Raw genomic sequence first — 15,779 nt, 5'->3', positions numbered from 1 at the left:
TGTGGTTTCCCTGGCCCCTAACACAGGAAATGCAAGCTCCTCGGCCCTGCAGACACAGACATCTTATCTGAGGCCAAACACTCTGCAAGTCCCACCCATTCAGATGTCTTTATCCAAAACTTGATGGACAGTTTTCAACTTTTGAATAACCATGTTATGCTAGATTTTCATATGGAATACTATCACAATGAAATTGCAAACATGTTACAGTTCAATATTTCACAATTGGATGCAAGAAATTCTTGCACCAGGAATCAACAAAAAATGTATATATTTTCTTACATTTTTTTTCTTGAAATCCTATTTACATAAATGTTGTTTCTTGGGAACACAATTTACCAAGGATAAAAGCTCCTTTATTCATATAGTAGCCTATTTGAATGTACAATGTGCAAAAGATGAAAAAACACCTCACAGGTGAGAGATTATTTATATAGAGACATGGCACAACTTTACTATACTTTCAAAGCCTGAGTGACTTTCATTCCATGTTATCTGAAAATGTGTTTACCCTACAATTCAGAGCACTTAAATTCCTAGTTCCATCCCAAACACATGATCAACAAATCAATAGCAAGTACTGCTATTGCATAGTCATTACTTAATGCCAGCCTTTCCCCATTAAAAAGCCATTCTGTGGTCCAACATAATGCCCTTTAGGCCTCAAGCGTAAACATTTCATACCTTTTCACTTTTAGACTTTCCCCAAACAGAAGTATTTGAATAAGTGATTATCCACAGTGGTATTTGGCGCAGTGCAGAGAATCCCTATATATAAAATTTACTGGTCTTTAGAACCCCAGCACACACTGTGCAAATATGTAAAATGGTCCCACAGGATATACAATCAATGTGGAAAGTAGAGATGTTTGGTCAACATAGACACAATGCAAGGGATCTGCTTGTTGGCATTGGGGGAAGCCTCGAAGTCATGTGCCACCTTGTGGTTGACACGTGTCATGATCTGCATAATGTCCAGCTGTTTGCCGTACCTTTGTAACATCTCACAGAGGGCCTGGATGAACCAGGAGCCCTTGTCGGTGTTCCTCCAAGAGTAGTAGCCTATGGAGTTCAAACCAAATCAGTCAAACACTATAGCAATGGTAACCATTGCTAAAACTTCTAAAGTGGTACATGGTCGTTTTTGTACATAGGTGCAGTGAAATTACCATTACCATACTTTTATTTTAGTAGGCCTATAGTCTACTGTGATTCACCCATTTGCAGTTTGTGTAAGTTCAGACATATCAGTTGTAAGTACTATGTAACAATGGGTGCCTACATTGTACCATGTAAAAGGTAACGTATGTAGTATGCATGAATAAATTACATAGTGTTTAAAGCTGGAAACCTTCATTGAAACAATAAAATGGAGCTTTGGTGAAAAGCTGAGGGATGGGCCTGGAGAAACCTAACCAATCAAATTCAAAGCGAGAACTATGTATGCAAGGACTGACCATCCATGATATTATAATGATAGTTTTAACCATGTTGAGAGGATATACAGTGTTGGTTTACATTTAGTTTGTTTACAAACATTGGAGTATAACAAGCTTATATATATATATATATATGTTGGGTTCTGATGGGGTACGACAGTTAACCTAAGCTCATGAAGAATATAACTTATAAATGCCTCAAGAAATCAACAGTTATATATACAGTTGAAGTCAGAAGTTTACATAAACTAGGTTTAAATGTGTTTGGCAAAGGTGTTTCACAATTCCTGACATTTAAGCCATTAAAAATTCCCTGTCTGAGGTCAGTTAGGATCACCACTTTATTTTAAGAATGTGAGATGTCAGAACAGAGAGAATTATTTATTTATGCTTTTATTCCTTTCATCACATTCCCAGTGGGTCAGAAGTTTACATGCACTCAATTAGTATTTGGTAGCATTGCCTTTAAATTGTTTAACTTGGGTCAAACGTATCGGGTAGCCTTCCACAAGCTTCCCACAATAAGTTGGGTGAATTTTGGCCCATTCCTCCTGACAGAGCAGGTGTAACTGAGTCAGGTTTGTAGGCATCCTTGCTCGCACACACTTTTTCAGTTCTGCCCACAAATTTTCTATAGGATTGAGGTCAGGGCTTTGTGATGGCCACTCCAATACCTGGACTTTGTTGTCCTTAAGCCATTTTGCCACAAATTTGGAAGTATGCCTGGGGTCATTGTCCATTTGGAAGACCCATTTGCAACCAAGCTTCAACTTTCTGACTGGTGTGTTGAGATGTTACTTCAATATATCCACATCATTTTCCCTCCTCGTGATGCCATCTATTTTGTGAAGTGCACCAGTCCCTCCTGCAGCAAAGCACCCCCACAACATGCTGCCACCCCCGTGCTTCACGGTTGGGATGGTGTTCGTCAGCTTGCAAGCCTCCCCCTTTTTCCTCCAAACATAACGATGGTCATTATGGCCAAACAGTTCTATTTTTGTTTCATCAGACCAGAGGACATTTCTCCAAAAAGTACGATCTTTGTACCTATGTGCAGTTGCAAACTGTAGTCTGTCTTTTTTTTTAATGGCGGTTTTGGAGCAGTGGCTTCTTCCTTGCTGAGCGGCCTATCAGGTTATGTCGATATAGGACTCGTTTTACTGTGGATATAGATCATTTTATACCTGTTTCCTCCAGCATCTTCACAAGGTCCTTTGCTGTTGTTCTGGGATTGACTTGCACTTTTTGCACCAAAGTACGTTCATCTCTAGGAGACAGAATGCGTCTCCTTCCTGAGCGGTATGACGGATGCGTGGCCCCATGGTGTTTATACTTGCATACTATTGTTTGTACAGATGAACGTGGTACCGTCAGGAAATTGCTCCAAAGGATGAACCAGACTTTGTGAAGGTCTACAATTTTTTTCCAGAGGTCTTGGCTGATTTTTTTTAGATTTTCCCATGATGTCAAGCAAAGAGGCACTGAATTTGAAGGTAGGCCTTGAAATACATCCACACGTACACCTCCAATTGACTCAAATGATGTCAATTAGCCTATCAGAAGGTTCTAAAGCCATGACATCATTTTCTGGAATTTTCCAAGCTGTTTAAAGGCACAGTCAACTTAGTGTATGTAAACTTCTGACCCACTGGAATTGTGATACAGTGAATTATAAGTGAAATAAACTGTCTGTAAACAATTGTTAGAAAAATTACTTGTGTCATGCACAAAGTAGAGGTCCTAACCGACTTGCCAAAACTATAGTTTGTTACTAAAAACTAGTTAATGACTCCAACCTAAGTGTATGTAAACTTCCGACTTACATATACATTTAATTTAGAAGTAAAAAAATAAAATAATGTATCAACTAAGGATTCTAGCTTTAAGTATGTAAGGAGAGGGCGGTTAAAAAAAAGGTTTATCAATAAACAGGGTTTATTACCTGGGGCTGTAGAGTAAGCATAGAGAAAGTCTGCCTCCACTGGAACCCTCTCTGGATAGTTAGCAGCAACGCTGTCCGTCTCTATTCCACCAGCAACACTGTCTGTCTCTATTCCACAGTCCAGATCAGAGCCACGGCACGCCTACTCACCAGGTCCACAGGAAGGATTAGGGGTCAAGGGAAGAGAGGCTAATCTTTTAACACTATCCCTGAATATCAGTCATGCAGAATACATGTTCATCCCTTTAGTACACAACATATTTACAAAGTCATGCAGCTACACTGCATCCTCATTCCTCAGTCTTTATAGTGGATTCAACAAACATACACAGCTCAATGATTCTCTAGGTAAGGGAAATTTAGAGCAGGCAGCTAAAACCTTACAGTACCTGGATGAAGAAGAGTTTGGGCTTTCCCACCAGTGTTTTGCAGCGGTCGCCCCTGAAGAGTCCGGTGAGCTTCTGGAGCTCCACATTTCCATCTGTGCCATAGAACACACCCTCGTCTCCATGGCTCAGCATCACACACACAAAGGAGGCCGACTGGCTGTGGTCGTCATGAGACACTGAAAAATGTCATACACGCACATTTAGTTTAAACTTAAAGTCTATCAACATTTATTCAGAGAGATTTCCTAAAGTTAGCCAGATGTCACATCACTACTACCATGATTATTGCAATTTATTTGTAGACGATCAGAAAAACTTCTCAAAAGAAGCTTCTAGAACAGAAGAAAATCTAACTCACATCCAGACGGGTGAACTTACCAGTGTAAAGCAGCTGTTGGATCTGCTGCACAGTCTGGTCATTGGCAACTTTCACGTTGTACCCCAAACGTTCAAACACTTTCCTTGCATAGCCAGCGTCCACATCTGTTCCCTTGCGAGAACTCATTCCTTTAAAAGGGAAATTACCAATGAAGTGTAGATAGCAACATCTGACATATCATCGTAACCTGAACAGGACACAAAAAAAAAACTCCTATAATACACACTTATGCCTACCTGTTCTCCTGTCAAAGTTCTTGTTGTTGATGATGACACATTGTCCAAGGCTGGGGTAGTTCATTTTATATGTGTACATGTCAGCTGGAGGCCTAGCATCTACTTTATGATTCTCTATAGTAAACCTTGGCACTGAGGGACTCCCTGGCCTGGAACAAAGACGAAGAAGTTCCTTTTAACATTTAAACATGCAATTTTCCTTGTTAATCTGGTTCCACAGGTAGCCTATGTTGAAAATCCATGTTGTTTGGCTAATAGAGCCCGGGGATTGAAACCTCTAACATACCTGAACATTAGCCAGAATGGTTTCGACTTGAGGTTCACTGAAATCTCCTTAAAGTTGAAACGATACTAGGCCAATATGTTTGCACCACGGTGACGAATGAGGGATATGGCTTGAAAACGTACCTTAATGCAGGGATGGACAGTGTCGCTGTACTCCTAATTATTTCATTATCTCAGTCGCAAAGATTGAAATATTGCCAGTTTTTTTTATTTGAATAAAGTAGCACATTGGACTCAATTAAAATTCAACACCTAGCATTGGGGTAAGTAACTATTTTGCAATCCAACGGGCTGCTTTAGAATGAGATAACATGCTGTCAAAAAGGGCATTTGAATTTTTTAAAACTTACAGTATTTCAATCTTCTAATTATCCCATTATGCCAGTAGTAGGGCGACACCTTCCATACCTGGATTGAGGTACATTTTCAAACTGGCATAGCATCATTTAGACTAAAAGGAGAATGTAGTGAACCTCAAGTCGAAACCATTCCGACTATACTGTACAGATGACATGCTTAAATGATTGCATCAACCAATGGTTATATGCTATGTCATCGACTGTGGCGTCGGGCACCAGATAGCTATAACATATGTGGTTAGCTGATACGTAAACTACCAATCCTGGCGTTGTAAGATCAGGCATGCGTCAGCAACATCTAAGCAGAGGAAAACGACCAGAATGTTTTTGGTTTATGATCAGACGTCACGTGCTCATGGAACTGAGATAATAATTTGTCCAACACGATTCATGGGTAAATGAAAGCATTAAACTATACTTTATCGGAATGTGAGAGCTGATAGAACTATGTAAAAATAGGCTCACTGGCCCAACTCATCCCAATGGGGTTATAAATGGCCCAGCTCATACCGTCCCAATGGGGTTATAAATAAAAAAAATCATAGAGTAGGTCTACATTCAATATGCCCACATTTCATTTTGTCGCCTGCTATTCTATATTCTTTGTGAAGCTGATAGGGTTGACAGGAGAAATACAATGCCTTACCCCTGTGCAGTTATGCATTTGGCATCCACCAAATCAGACATGGTGCCAATCTCAGTTGTGCAATCACTCTTTACAACGCCTAGCGTTATAGTTGTACTGAAAGTGAAAAATAAAGTACTTTATTACACATACACACATTCCAAAGTTTAGTCCACACAGGAGCCAAGCTTGGTTCTATAGTTGGCTAGCTAGCTAGTTTGATTGGTAAATGGCAATACATACGTTATCAATGTTAATTAAGGGTAAAACAAACTTACTTTGCGTTAAACAGTTGAAATACACAGGTGACAGCGTAAACGTCAAGACTTCCCAATTTGCCTGCGACTTGTTCATGAGAGTGAGAAGTGTTAAATAAAAAAACTAGTTACCGTGTCATTTGGCAAAAGGCAGCCAATCAAACGCCGTAGGCAGGTTAGGTTTCCCCACTAGTTACCACAACCCCAAAGTCAAAATTGGCAATATCGTAAAAATTCATGAAAACAAAAATTTGCTTTTTGGTCTTAATTTAAGGTTGGACGTAAGATTAGCAGTGTGGTTAAGGTTGAAATCAGATGTTTAGAAGATAAATTGTAGAATTGTAGGGGTTTATGACTTTGTGTTTGTGGTAACTAGTGACGACCCGTGTGGGCGGGCCTAAAGTACACACCTCGACTAAGGACGGAATTTCCAAAGCCTACAGAGTAACTGCCAGTGATTTTTTTTAAAGAACTGGTTTAATAATCATATCCTGCTGGTGAGTCAACTTTTTAATGCAGAAGAATTGTTACTCAATTATCTCGTAACAATATCCCTGTTACACCAAGTCCTAGAGAGTTCGCTATAGTCTTTGATACTATTCCATCTTGAACTCTCATGTTGTTTAGAGGTGTAACCAGATCTCACCTTACATTTAAGTCATTTAGCAGACGCTCTTATCCAGAGCGATCTTCTTGAGCTACCCTTTCTTAATCCAGTTGACTCAATAGAAAAAAAATGCATTTATCCTTGCTCCCTCAGAACAACAGATCTATATGTGCTTTATTTCTATTCCTTACTGGAATACATTTGTCAATAATATCTGTTGGAAAAAAGTATGGTTATTACCACACAAATACCTGATCAGTATTACCCAGTGAATCCTTACCTGAGAAACTCAAAAAAACACATTAACATTAACTGTACTTTTTGTGTTGATCATCCAGAAGCAGTTTTGCTTTTATTTTGGCATTGTCGACATGTAAAGAAATTATGGACAGATATTTCTAGTTTTATCATTGTTAATATTCTTGATGACTTTTGTTTATTACGGGAGAATGTGTTGCTCGGTTTCCTTAACTGCAATAAGGATAAAGAAAACATAATTTACCTCAATCGAATTGTGCTAATGGCAAAATTTCAGATTCATAAATGTAAATTCACTAATAAATAAACACTCTACCATGTTTTCTATATGGAATTGGAGCAGTACATTAAGAACATTCTACATTCTCCCAAAAAGAAAGCTGTTAAAACAATCAATACGTGCGTATCTTTTAAGGTCTATGTATAATCTGTAATTTGTTGTACCCCCTAGCATATGTTATCATTGTCTGTTTGTATACTTATTGTATGTATACTGGTGTTTCTGCAATAATAAAATACAAATAAATATACTTTCCTGTAAACGCTATTCCCCAGATTCCAACCTGAGTTACGCGCTTGAAAATGGAACGTAATTCCCTTATTTTGCGGTTTTCTCGGTAACATTGAATTTAAGCATGTTATTCGCCCCCTATTCGTTTGAGGTGTAGGTCGAATAAATGATGTGGCGGGGGGTCTACAGATAAATCAAGATCAGAATATGGCGTAATTCCCTAATAATTAAACAACCTTTAAGCGAGAGGAACCTACCGGTTCCAAGTGGAAAAAGCGTCTTCTCACTTTTTTCCACCTTCCAATATGACAACTTTCAGGATGAATCAAAACACTTTTTTAAATGATTCATACTTTTCCTAACACTAAAATGTGCCTAAATAATCTACAAAATCAGAGTATTTTAGAATATACTAGTTGGTGCTAAAAAAGACGAATATGCATTGATGGCTTTCTTTCATTGATCCCTATATTCTGAACCCCTTCTCTTGATATATTTTATTGAGTCTGTCTACACAATTCTAAATAAAAAGGTGCACCGTATTTAATGGGATGATTTGAAATACATTTACTGAAACTCCCATTGAATGAAAACTCCACGAGACTGTTGGCCAGCAAGTGAGAAGGTTTGACAAGGTACCCACACCTGCAGAACACATTACATGACTAAATAAGGTTGATGCCAAATACTGAGAAGTGGGTAGAAAGGCATAAATTCCTAAATAGGGATTGGCCACCATGTGATTTCTCAGAAATACATGTACAGTGAGCTCCAAAAGCATTGGGACAGTGGCACATGTTTTGTTATTTTGGCTCTATACGCCAGCACTTTGGATTTCAAATGATACAGTGCAGACTGTGAGCTTTAATGTGAGGGTATTTTCATCCATATTGGGTGAACCGTTTAGAAATTACAGTACTTTCTGTGCCAACCTCCCCATTTTAGGGGACCAAAAGTGTTGGGACAAATTCACCTGTGTATTAAAGTAGCAAAAAGCGACGTATTTGGTCCCATATTCATAGCACACAATGACGTCATCAAGCTTGTGACTACAAATCTGAGTGAGAAAGTTAGACGCACAAGTATCGTACCCCCCCTAAAATGCTAACCTCCCGTTATTGTAATGGTAAGAGGTTTTGGGGGTATCATGTTTGTGCGTCTTACTTTCTCAGTCATTATTTACAATTAATTCAGGATTATCTGTAATGTTAAGAAACATTCTATTCCGATTTACATTATAAGTGACTCCAAAATGACACAATACATTACTTTCCATTCATTTCTATTGGGCACAAAATAATATGAAACATAAACAAACAGCAAACACTTCCAACAAATGTCTTGAGTCACAAGCTTGATTTAATAATTGTCTGCTAAGAATATGGGACCAAATACTTAACTTTTTACTACTTTAATAAACAAGTGAATTTGTCCCAACACCTTTGGTCCCCTAAAATGGGGGAACTACATACAAAAAGTGCTAGAATTTCTGAACGGTTCACCTGATATGGATGAAAATATCCTCACAGTACAAAGCACCCCCCAAAAATGTCACTGCCCCAATACTTTGAGCTCACTGTATATGCATTAATGTAAGTTAAAATGGCAGTTTTTCCACCAGACAACATAACCCTCCAGCAAGGTGCTGATCAACAAATCATTTCCAGAATAGGTACTCATTACTGAAACATTTATTTTGAAACACATACCTTACTTGAGATTTAATATACAAATCTCAAAAGGATCTTTGATCAACACTTTAAAAGAGTGTAGCATAATTCTCATCAGATACAACCAATACAGTATCTCCAAATATCATGAACATACCTGTAGAACATCAAGACCGTCTCAAACTATTGTACTTGATGAGAGCATGCATCTGCCTCTCTCTTAAAGTTTCATTGCCAGGATTATTCATTTAAAAAAATTGTGTAGCCTGTCCACATGCAAATGAGATTGAAGAATGATTAATTTACACCATTTAGTTTGCAACTTGGAGCTCACTTGTTGTGAGTCACTCTGTCCAGAGCCTGTTGCAGCCTCTCGTTGACAGTCTTCAGCTGATCTTCAGTCCCCAGCACATCACGGGCCTCCAGGAGAAGAGCTGGTAGACTGGAGGGGCCATACTGTGGAATGGGAACAAATGTCAACAGAACAGTGCTTTAACTCACTTTAAGCTACTATAATAGCTTATCACTGCCTCTTATGTTCATAGTTTATAGCTCCATTCCTGTGTATTTTATTCCTCTAGTGTTGCTATGTTTCTTTTTTTAAACTCTGCATCGTTGGGAAGGGCTTGTTAGCAAACATTTCAAGGTAAAGACAACACCCGTCATATTCGGCGCATGTGACAAATAACATTTTATTTGATTCATGCCCTCTGAAGACTCATCCATAAAAGTCTTTGGCCATAACTAAGAAACATTGTTGGCAGTGACTGGATGTCAGCATTAGGTTAAATCCTAAACTGTAACTAGATGAACAAGAACAGAAGGCTTGTTGTTGACGTCCTCCTCACCTCCTCCGCCTGGTTAGGGTGGGCTTTTCTATGGTCCAGGTAGATCTTGTGCAGGTGACCCAGATCTTTCAAGAAAGTGGTTCCCTTCCGTATGTCTGTTAGCCTCTGCTCAAGTCGAGACTGGTCCTTCTGCAGGGCCCTCAATTGGGCCTCACTCCTGGCAGAGAACAAGGGGATGTTTCACATTCTGTATTCTGTTTTGTGATGTAGTGTTGTTGGGTTTGAGAAACATGCCATATAATATAGAAATAAAACGCATCACATTATTCGTTGCATTACTTCAGCAGTTAACCTTGCTTTAGCTCCATTTGCAAGAAAAAAATTAATACCTTATAAGTTCATTTTTGGCCTCGAGCAGCCTGGCTCTCTTACAGTTAATGGCAGCATTCATCTGAGAAAACAACAAAAATAGGCTGATGACTGACTTCCTTAAATGATTATGATGGGACACAGTGAATATCCTAGTCGTCCTAGAAGACCTACAGAACATGAGACGAGAGTATAACCACAGACACTCATGCCACAGGCTTCCCAAGATCTAGTGTTTGTAGTGTTCATTTCTAAAGAAAAGCTTTACCTTTGCGTTGTCCCTTTTCAGGAATTTTAGCTCCTTTGAAGCAGTTATCTAAGGAAATAAAAAATTAGGAAAATGTGTTCATGAAAACTTTCAAATTTTCTACATACACAAGATAAGTTGTATACTTGAAAGGCTTTTGTTTTCTCTATAGTTTTTCACTGCCGTATGAACGTAATAATATATATAAATAATAATAATATATATATACACAGTTGAAGTCGGAAGTTTACATACACCTTAGCCAAATAGATTTAAACTCAGTTTCACAATTCCTGACATTTAATCCTAGTACAAATACCCTGTTTTAGGTCAGTTAGGATCACCACTTTATTTTAAGAATGTGAAATATCAGAATAATAGCAGAGAGAATGATTTATTTCAGCTTTTATTTCTTTCATCACATTCCCAGTGGGTCAGAAGTTTACATACATTCAATTAGTATTTGGTAGCATTGCCTTTAAATTGTTTAACTTGGGTCAAACGTTTCAGGTAGCCTTCCAAAAGCTTCCCACAATCAGTTGGGTGAATTTTGGCCCATTCCTCCTGACAGAGCTGGTGTAACTGAGTCAGGTTTGTAGGCCTCCTTGCTTGCACACGCTTTATCAGTTCTGCCCACAAAGTTTCTGTAGGATTGAGGTCAGGGCTTTGTGATGGCCACTCCAATACCTTGACTTTGTTGTCCTTAAGCCATTTTGCCACACATTTGGAAGTATGCCTGGGGTCATTGTCCATTTGGAAGACCCATTTGCAACCAAGCTTCAACTTTCTGACTGGTGTGTTGAGATGTTGCTTCAATATTTCCACATCATTTTCCTACCTCATGATGGTACCCCTATTTTGTGAAGTGCACCAGTCCCTCCTGCAGCAAAGCACCCCCACAACATGATGCTGCCACCCCCGTGCTTCATGGTTGGGATGGTGTTCTTTGACTTGCAAGCCTCCCCCTTTTTCCTCCAAACATAACGATGGTCATTATGGTCTAACAGTTCTATTTTTGTTTCATCAGACAAGAGGACACTTCTCCAAAAGGTACGATCTTTGTCCCCATGTGCAGTTGCAAAACGTAGTCTGGCTTTTTTTATGGCGGTTTTGGAGCAGTGGCTTCTTCCTTGCTGAGCGTCCTTTCAGGTTATGTCGATATTGGACTCATTTTACTGTGGATATAGACACTTTTGTACCCGTTTCCTCCAGCATCTTCACAAGGTCCTTTGCTGTTGTACTGGGATTGATTTGCACTTTTCGCACCAAAGTACGTTCATCTCTAGGAGACAGAACACGTCTCATAACTGAGCGATATGACGGATGCATGGTCCCATGGTGTTTATACTTGCGTGCTACTGTTTGTACAGATGAACGTGGTACCTTCAGGTTTGGAAATTGCTCCCAAGGATGAATCAGACTTGTGGAGGTCTACATTTGCTTTTGAAGGTAGGCATTGAAATACATCCACAGGTACACCTCCAATTGACTCAAATGATGTCAATTAGCCTATCAGAAGCTTCTAAAGCCATGGCATAATTTTCTGGAATTTTCCAAGCTGTTTAAAAGGCAGTCTTTTTTTTTTTTTTACCTTCTGATAGTGTATGTAAACTTCTGACCCACTGGAATTGTGACACAGTGAATTATAAGTGAAATAATCTGTCTGTAAACAATTGTTGGAAAAATTACTTGTGTCATGCACAAAGTCCTAACCAACTTGCCAAAACTATAGTTTGTTAACAAGAAATTTGTGGAGTGGTTCAAAAACGAGTTTTAATGACTCCAACCTAAGTGTATGTAAACTTCCGACTTCAACTTTATATATTAGTACCAGTCAAAAGTTTGGACACACCTACTCATTCTTTTCTACTCATGCTCTTCCTTGACTCTGCGGTCCAACTATCTCAATTGGGTTGAGGTCGGGTGATTGTGGAGGCCAGGTCATCTGATGCAGCACTCCATCACTCTCCTTGATCAAATAGCCCTACACAGCCTGGAGGTGTGTTGATTCATTGTGCTGTTGAAAAACAAATAAGCGCCAACCAGATGGGATGGCGTATCGCTGCAGAATGCTATGGTAGCCATGCTGGTTAAGTGGGCCTTGAATTCGAAATAAATCAGTGTCACCAGCAAAGCACCCCCACGCTTCACGGTGGGAACCACACATGCGGAGATCATCCGTTCACCTACTCTGCGTCTCACAAAGACACGGCGGTTGGAACCAGAAATCTCAAATTTGGACTCATCAGACCAAAGGACAGATTGCCACTGGTCTGGTGTCCATTGCTCGTGTTTCTTGGCCCAAACAAGTCTCTTCTTATTGGTTTCCTTTAGTAGTGGTTTCTTTGCAGCAATTTGACCACGAAGGCCTGATTCACACAGTCTCCTCTGAACAGTTGCTGTTGAGATGTGTCTGTTACTTGAACTCTGAAGCATTTATTTGGGCTGCAATTTCTGAGGCTAGTAACTCTAATGAACTTATCCTCTACAGCAGAGGTAACTCTGGGTTTTCCATTCTTGTGGCGGTCCTCATGAGAGCCAGTTTCATCATAGCGCTTGATGGTTATTGCGACTGCACAAAGTTCTTGAAATTTTCCAGATCGACTGACTTTCATGTCTTAAAGTAATGATGGACTGTTGTTTCTCTTTGCTTATTTGAGCTGTGCTTGCCATAATATGGACTTGGTCTTTTACCAAATAGGGCTGTATACCAACCCTACCTTGTCACAACACAACTGATTGGCTCAAACCATTAAGAAGGAAAGAAATTCCACAAATTAACTTAACAAGGCACACATTAATTGAAATGCATTCCAGGTGACTACTTCATGAAGCTGGTTGAGAGAATGCCAAGACTGTGCAAAGCTGTCAAGGCAAAGGGTGGCTACTTTGAAGAATCTCAAATCTCAAATCTATTTAGATTTGTTTAACACTTTTTGGGTTATTACATGTTTTATTTCATAGCGTTGATGTCTTCACTATTATTCTACAATGTAGAAAATAGTAAAAATAAAGAAAAACCCTGGAATGAGAAGGTGTGTCCAAACTTATGACTGGTACTGTATATATACACATATATACACAATTGTATTTTGCTACAGCAAATACAGTGTCTTATCAGCCCATGTGGGCTGGGCATCCTGAAGATGCACAACACTATAATAATCAAATAAAAAAAAGTGTTTTACACTATTGGTTTTGCAAAGTATGACAACTGGTCACCCAAAATGAGTTACCTTCTCTGTGAGTTGATCTTCAAAAGAGCTTGAGAGAGCATCTATAGCCTGCAATACTGCATTAGAATCCACTGCATCCCTGAATAAAAACAGGGAGAACATTTTTGACTTGAGATAATGATTACTTTAAAGATGTCTATCTATGCTAAACTGATGGAAACTCACATATACTCTGACACGAATTCCAAAAATGAGTCCAACACCACATCAAGATCAGTGGGATTTTTTACATTCCTTCGTTTCTGCTCGTCTCTTTTGGAAGGACCAGCCCTTCCTGAAAAAAAATACATGGATTAATTTCTGTGGTGTATATTTTACACAAATTAATTAAGTCATGCAGTGTGATATTTCACTCTGGTGGTTTGAGAGACTCATATGTCTGTCTGGGAGGATGTGGTGCTGAATAGAGATCTAGCTGTTACCTGAGGAGGACTTCCCCCTCGAACCCCTCTCAACTGAGGACTTCCTTTGCTTTCGCACATCGTCTGGTTTGGCCTTCTTCTGACTTGGATTCTGTGGGTGAGAGAACTGGTTGAGTTTCCCCTTTTCCTTTGTAATCTGAAGAGTTGATGTGGTCAGGAAAAAGGCAACATATCCAAACCAAAAGTTGCAAATGTATCACAGATGACAAGGAAGGAGTACATGTTAGTTTTTTAAAGGAGAAGGTGACAAACATCTTACATTTAGTCACTCACTGGGAAGAGCAGTAGCTGTTCTTACCCAACTAATGTCCTCATGCGTCAGATTCTCTGAAGACAGGGATGTTCTACGTTTCTTATGAATAGGTTGAGGACTGGAGCCCGGAGCAGACACCTCAATTTCCTCCTCCTCACCCGATGACCTCTGTTAGTAAGCAGTGATGAGGACATTAAGCTCATCACAGGCAACATAATGTAACACTGCTCTTAGCAACAGTCTTATGTTACTGAGATAGGGGATAATGTCATACCGAGTCATCCACTTCTGTGTCCTGTTCCTTTCTGACTGCCTTTTTCTGTGGTGCAGAAGGCCTGCTCTGAGCTTCTGTTAAATCCTCTTCACCTGTCCCTTCTGCAATCTCTTTTTGGGGCCTGACCATTATAAATGGAGGAAAAGGAACAGAATAAGTTTACAATTAGAACTTGTGCTCCGTCGTTAGTGGATATTTTCTTATTTCCCCTCTCTATCACTTCATAAAGGAATGAGAGCAAAGGGGCTTGTAAGATCCCACATTGTGAGGTTTTACCTGGCTTTTGGTTTGACATTTTGCTGCGGAGATCCCTTTGCCTGGACCACTTTGCTAGCTCTCCGTTTGGTCTGACCTCTCCCAGACTGTGTGGGTCTTTTTGGGGTCGTACTATTAACCTTTTTGGATGGGCCCCATCTTCTCTTAGCTGCCCCCTCCTTCACCACTCCCTCTTTGTTTTGAGCCAAGTTTGGGCTGAAATCTTCCTCAAGGGCAGTGCTGTGCAGTGGGTTACCTGGGTGGTCAAATAGTCACTTGTTGTAGAACATCTTGGCATTAATGATTTTTCATACCCATAAACTATTTAGGTTTGTTTTCAACTCACCATAAGTATCGCACTCATCAAGGAAACTGGCTTTCTCAATGGTAGAAACATTTGGGGAAATATGACTGTCCGTTGCTTTAGATTTCTGTGTATCTTTTGATGGACCCTTCTGAGGTGAAAACATAGAAGATAGCTAGCTAACGTTACAGTACCCAATGTTGCCCCTTTTCAATCCCTTGTAGCGAGCTAACGTTAGTTACCTAGATATGTATATGACATTTAACATACAACTTAGTGAGACATTTGCAAATGGGTAACGTTACTGTAACAAACCTCAACAAGCTCGTGTTGCACAAGTTTGAGCATCTTCGACATTTGGCTCTTCTTACTGTGTGGAGGAGAGCAGACCTGTGAAGCATGTGAACTTGATATCGTTAACGTTATTGCTTTCTCTTGTAGCTTGATTACTATTTGTTACCTCATGATGATTGATCGTTCCAAGATGAAAATGTAAGCTATTAGCTAGTTGTATACATACAATTTGGGGAAAAAACTCAAAACATAGGCTGTGCAAAAGTAGCAGACGAGTTTGCACGCCAACTGCTTGTGATGTTTTTTTTGTTGCGTACAGCTGAATTTCTTTCCCGCAAAAAAAATATTCGATAATTCTCGCGAGACTAGTCAGACAATTA

The 15,779-nt window shown here is 39.5% G+C and overlaps 2 protein-coding genes across 5 annotated transcripts; both read right to left on the bottom strand.

Annotated features, from left to right (window-relative positions):
* Positions 1–334: 334 nt before the first annotated feature.
* casp3b (caspase 3, apoptosis-related cysteine peptidase b) lies at positions 335–6,094 on the bottom strand. Of its 3 annotated transcripts, XM_071411403.1 has the most exons (7): positions 5,933–6,094; positions 5,676–5,771; positions 4,386–4,534; positions 4,149–4,277; positions 3,771–3,946; positions 3,382–3,523; positions 335–1,062 (listed from the first exon to the last, which is right to left on the bottom strand). In XM_071411403.1, the coding sequence occupies exons 2-7, from the start codon at positions 5,714–5,716 to the stop codon at positions 848–850; spliced, it is 852 nt and encodes a 283-aa protein (XP_071267504.1). In that variant the 5' UTR covers positions 5,717–5,771; positions 5,933–6,094; the 3' UTR covers positions 335–847. The 3 variants fall into 3 exon arrangements, with proteins under 3 accessions (XP_071267504.1, XP_071267507.1, XP_071267506.1); XM_071411406.1 differs by lacking the exon at positions 5,676–5,771 and having other exon boundaries at positions 5,933–6,019; XM_071411405.1 differs by lacking the exons at positions 5,676–5,771; positions 5,933–6,094 and adding an exon at positions 4,672–5,001.
* Positions 6,095–8,960: 2,866 nt separating this feature from the next.
* cenpu (centromere protein U) lies at positions 8,961–15,751 on the bottom strand. 2 transcript variants are annotated; one of them, XM_071411392.1, is made up of 13 exons: positions 15,566–15,751; positions 15,421–15,475; positions 15,148–15,256; positions 14,823–15,057; positions 14,547–14,667; positions 14,318–14,440; positions 14,020–14,110; positions 13,763–13,871; positions 13,598–13,676; positions 10,383–10,430; positions 10,135–10,196; positions 9,806–9,962; positions 8,961–9,413 (listed from the first exon to the last, which is right to left on the bottom strand). In XM_071411392.1, the coding sequence occupies exons 1-13, from the start codon at positions 15,568–15,570 to the stop codon at positions 9,288–9,290; spliced, it is 1,320 nt and encodes a 439-aa protein (XP_071267493.1). In that variant the 5' UTR covers positions 15,571–15,751; the 3' UTR covers positions 8,961–9,287. The 2 variants fall into 2 exon arrangements, with proteins under 2 accessions (XP_071267493.1, XP_071267494.1); XM_071411393.1 differs by having other exon boundaries at positions 15,148–15,253; positions 15,566–15,716.
* Positions 15,752–15,779: the final 28 nt, after the last annotated feature.

This window comes from Salvelinus alpinus, chromosome 7, assembly GCF_045679555.1.
Source record: "Salvelinus alpinus chromosome 7, SLU_Salpinus.1, whole genome shotgun sequence".
Lineage (NCBI taxonomy): Eukaryota > Metazoa > Chordata > Actinopteri > Salmoniformes > Salmonidae > Salvelinus > Salvelinus alpinus.
Note: the sequence above shows the minus strand (reverse complement) of the source record. Positions and strands in the feature narration are given on the sequence as shown.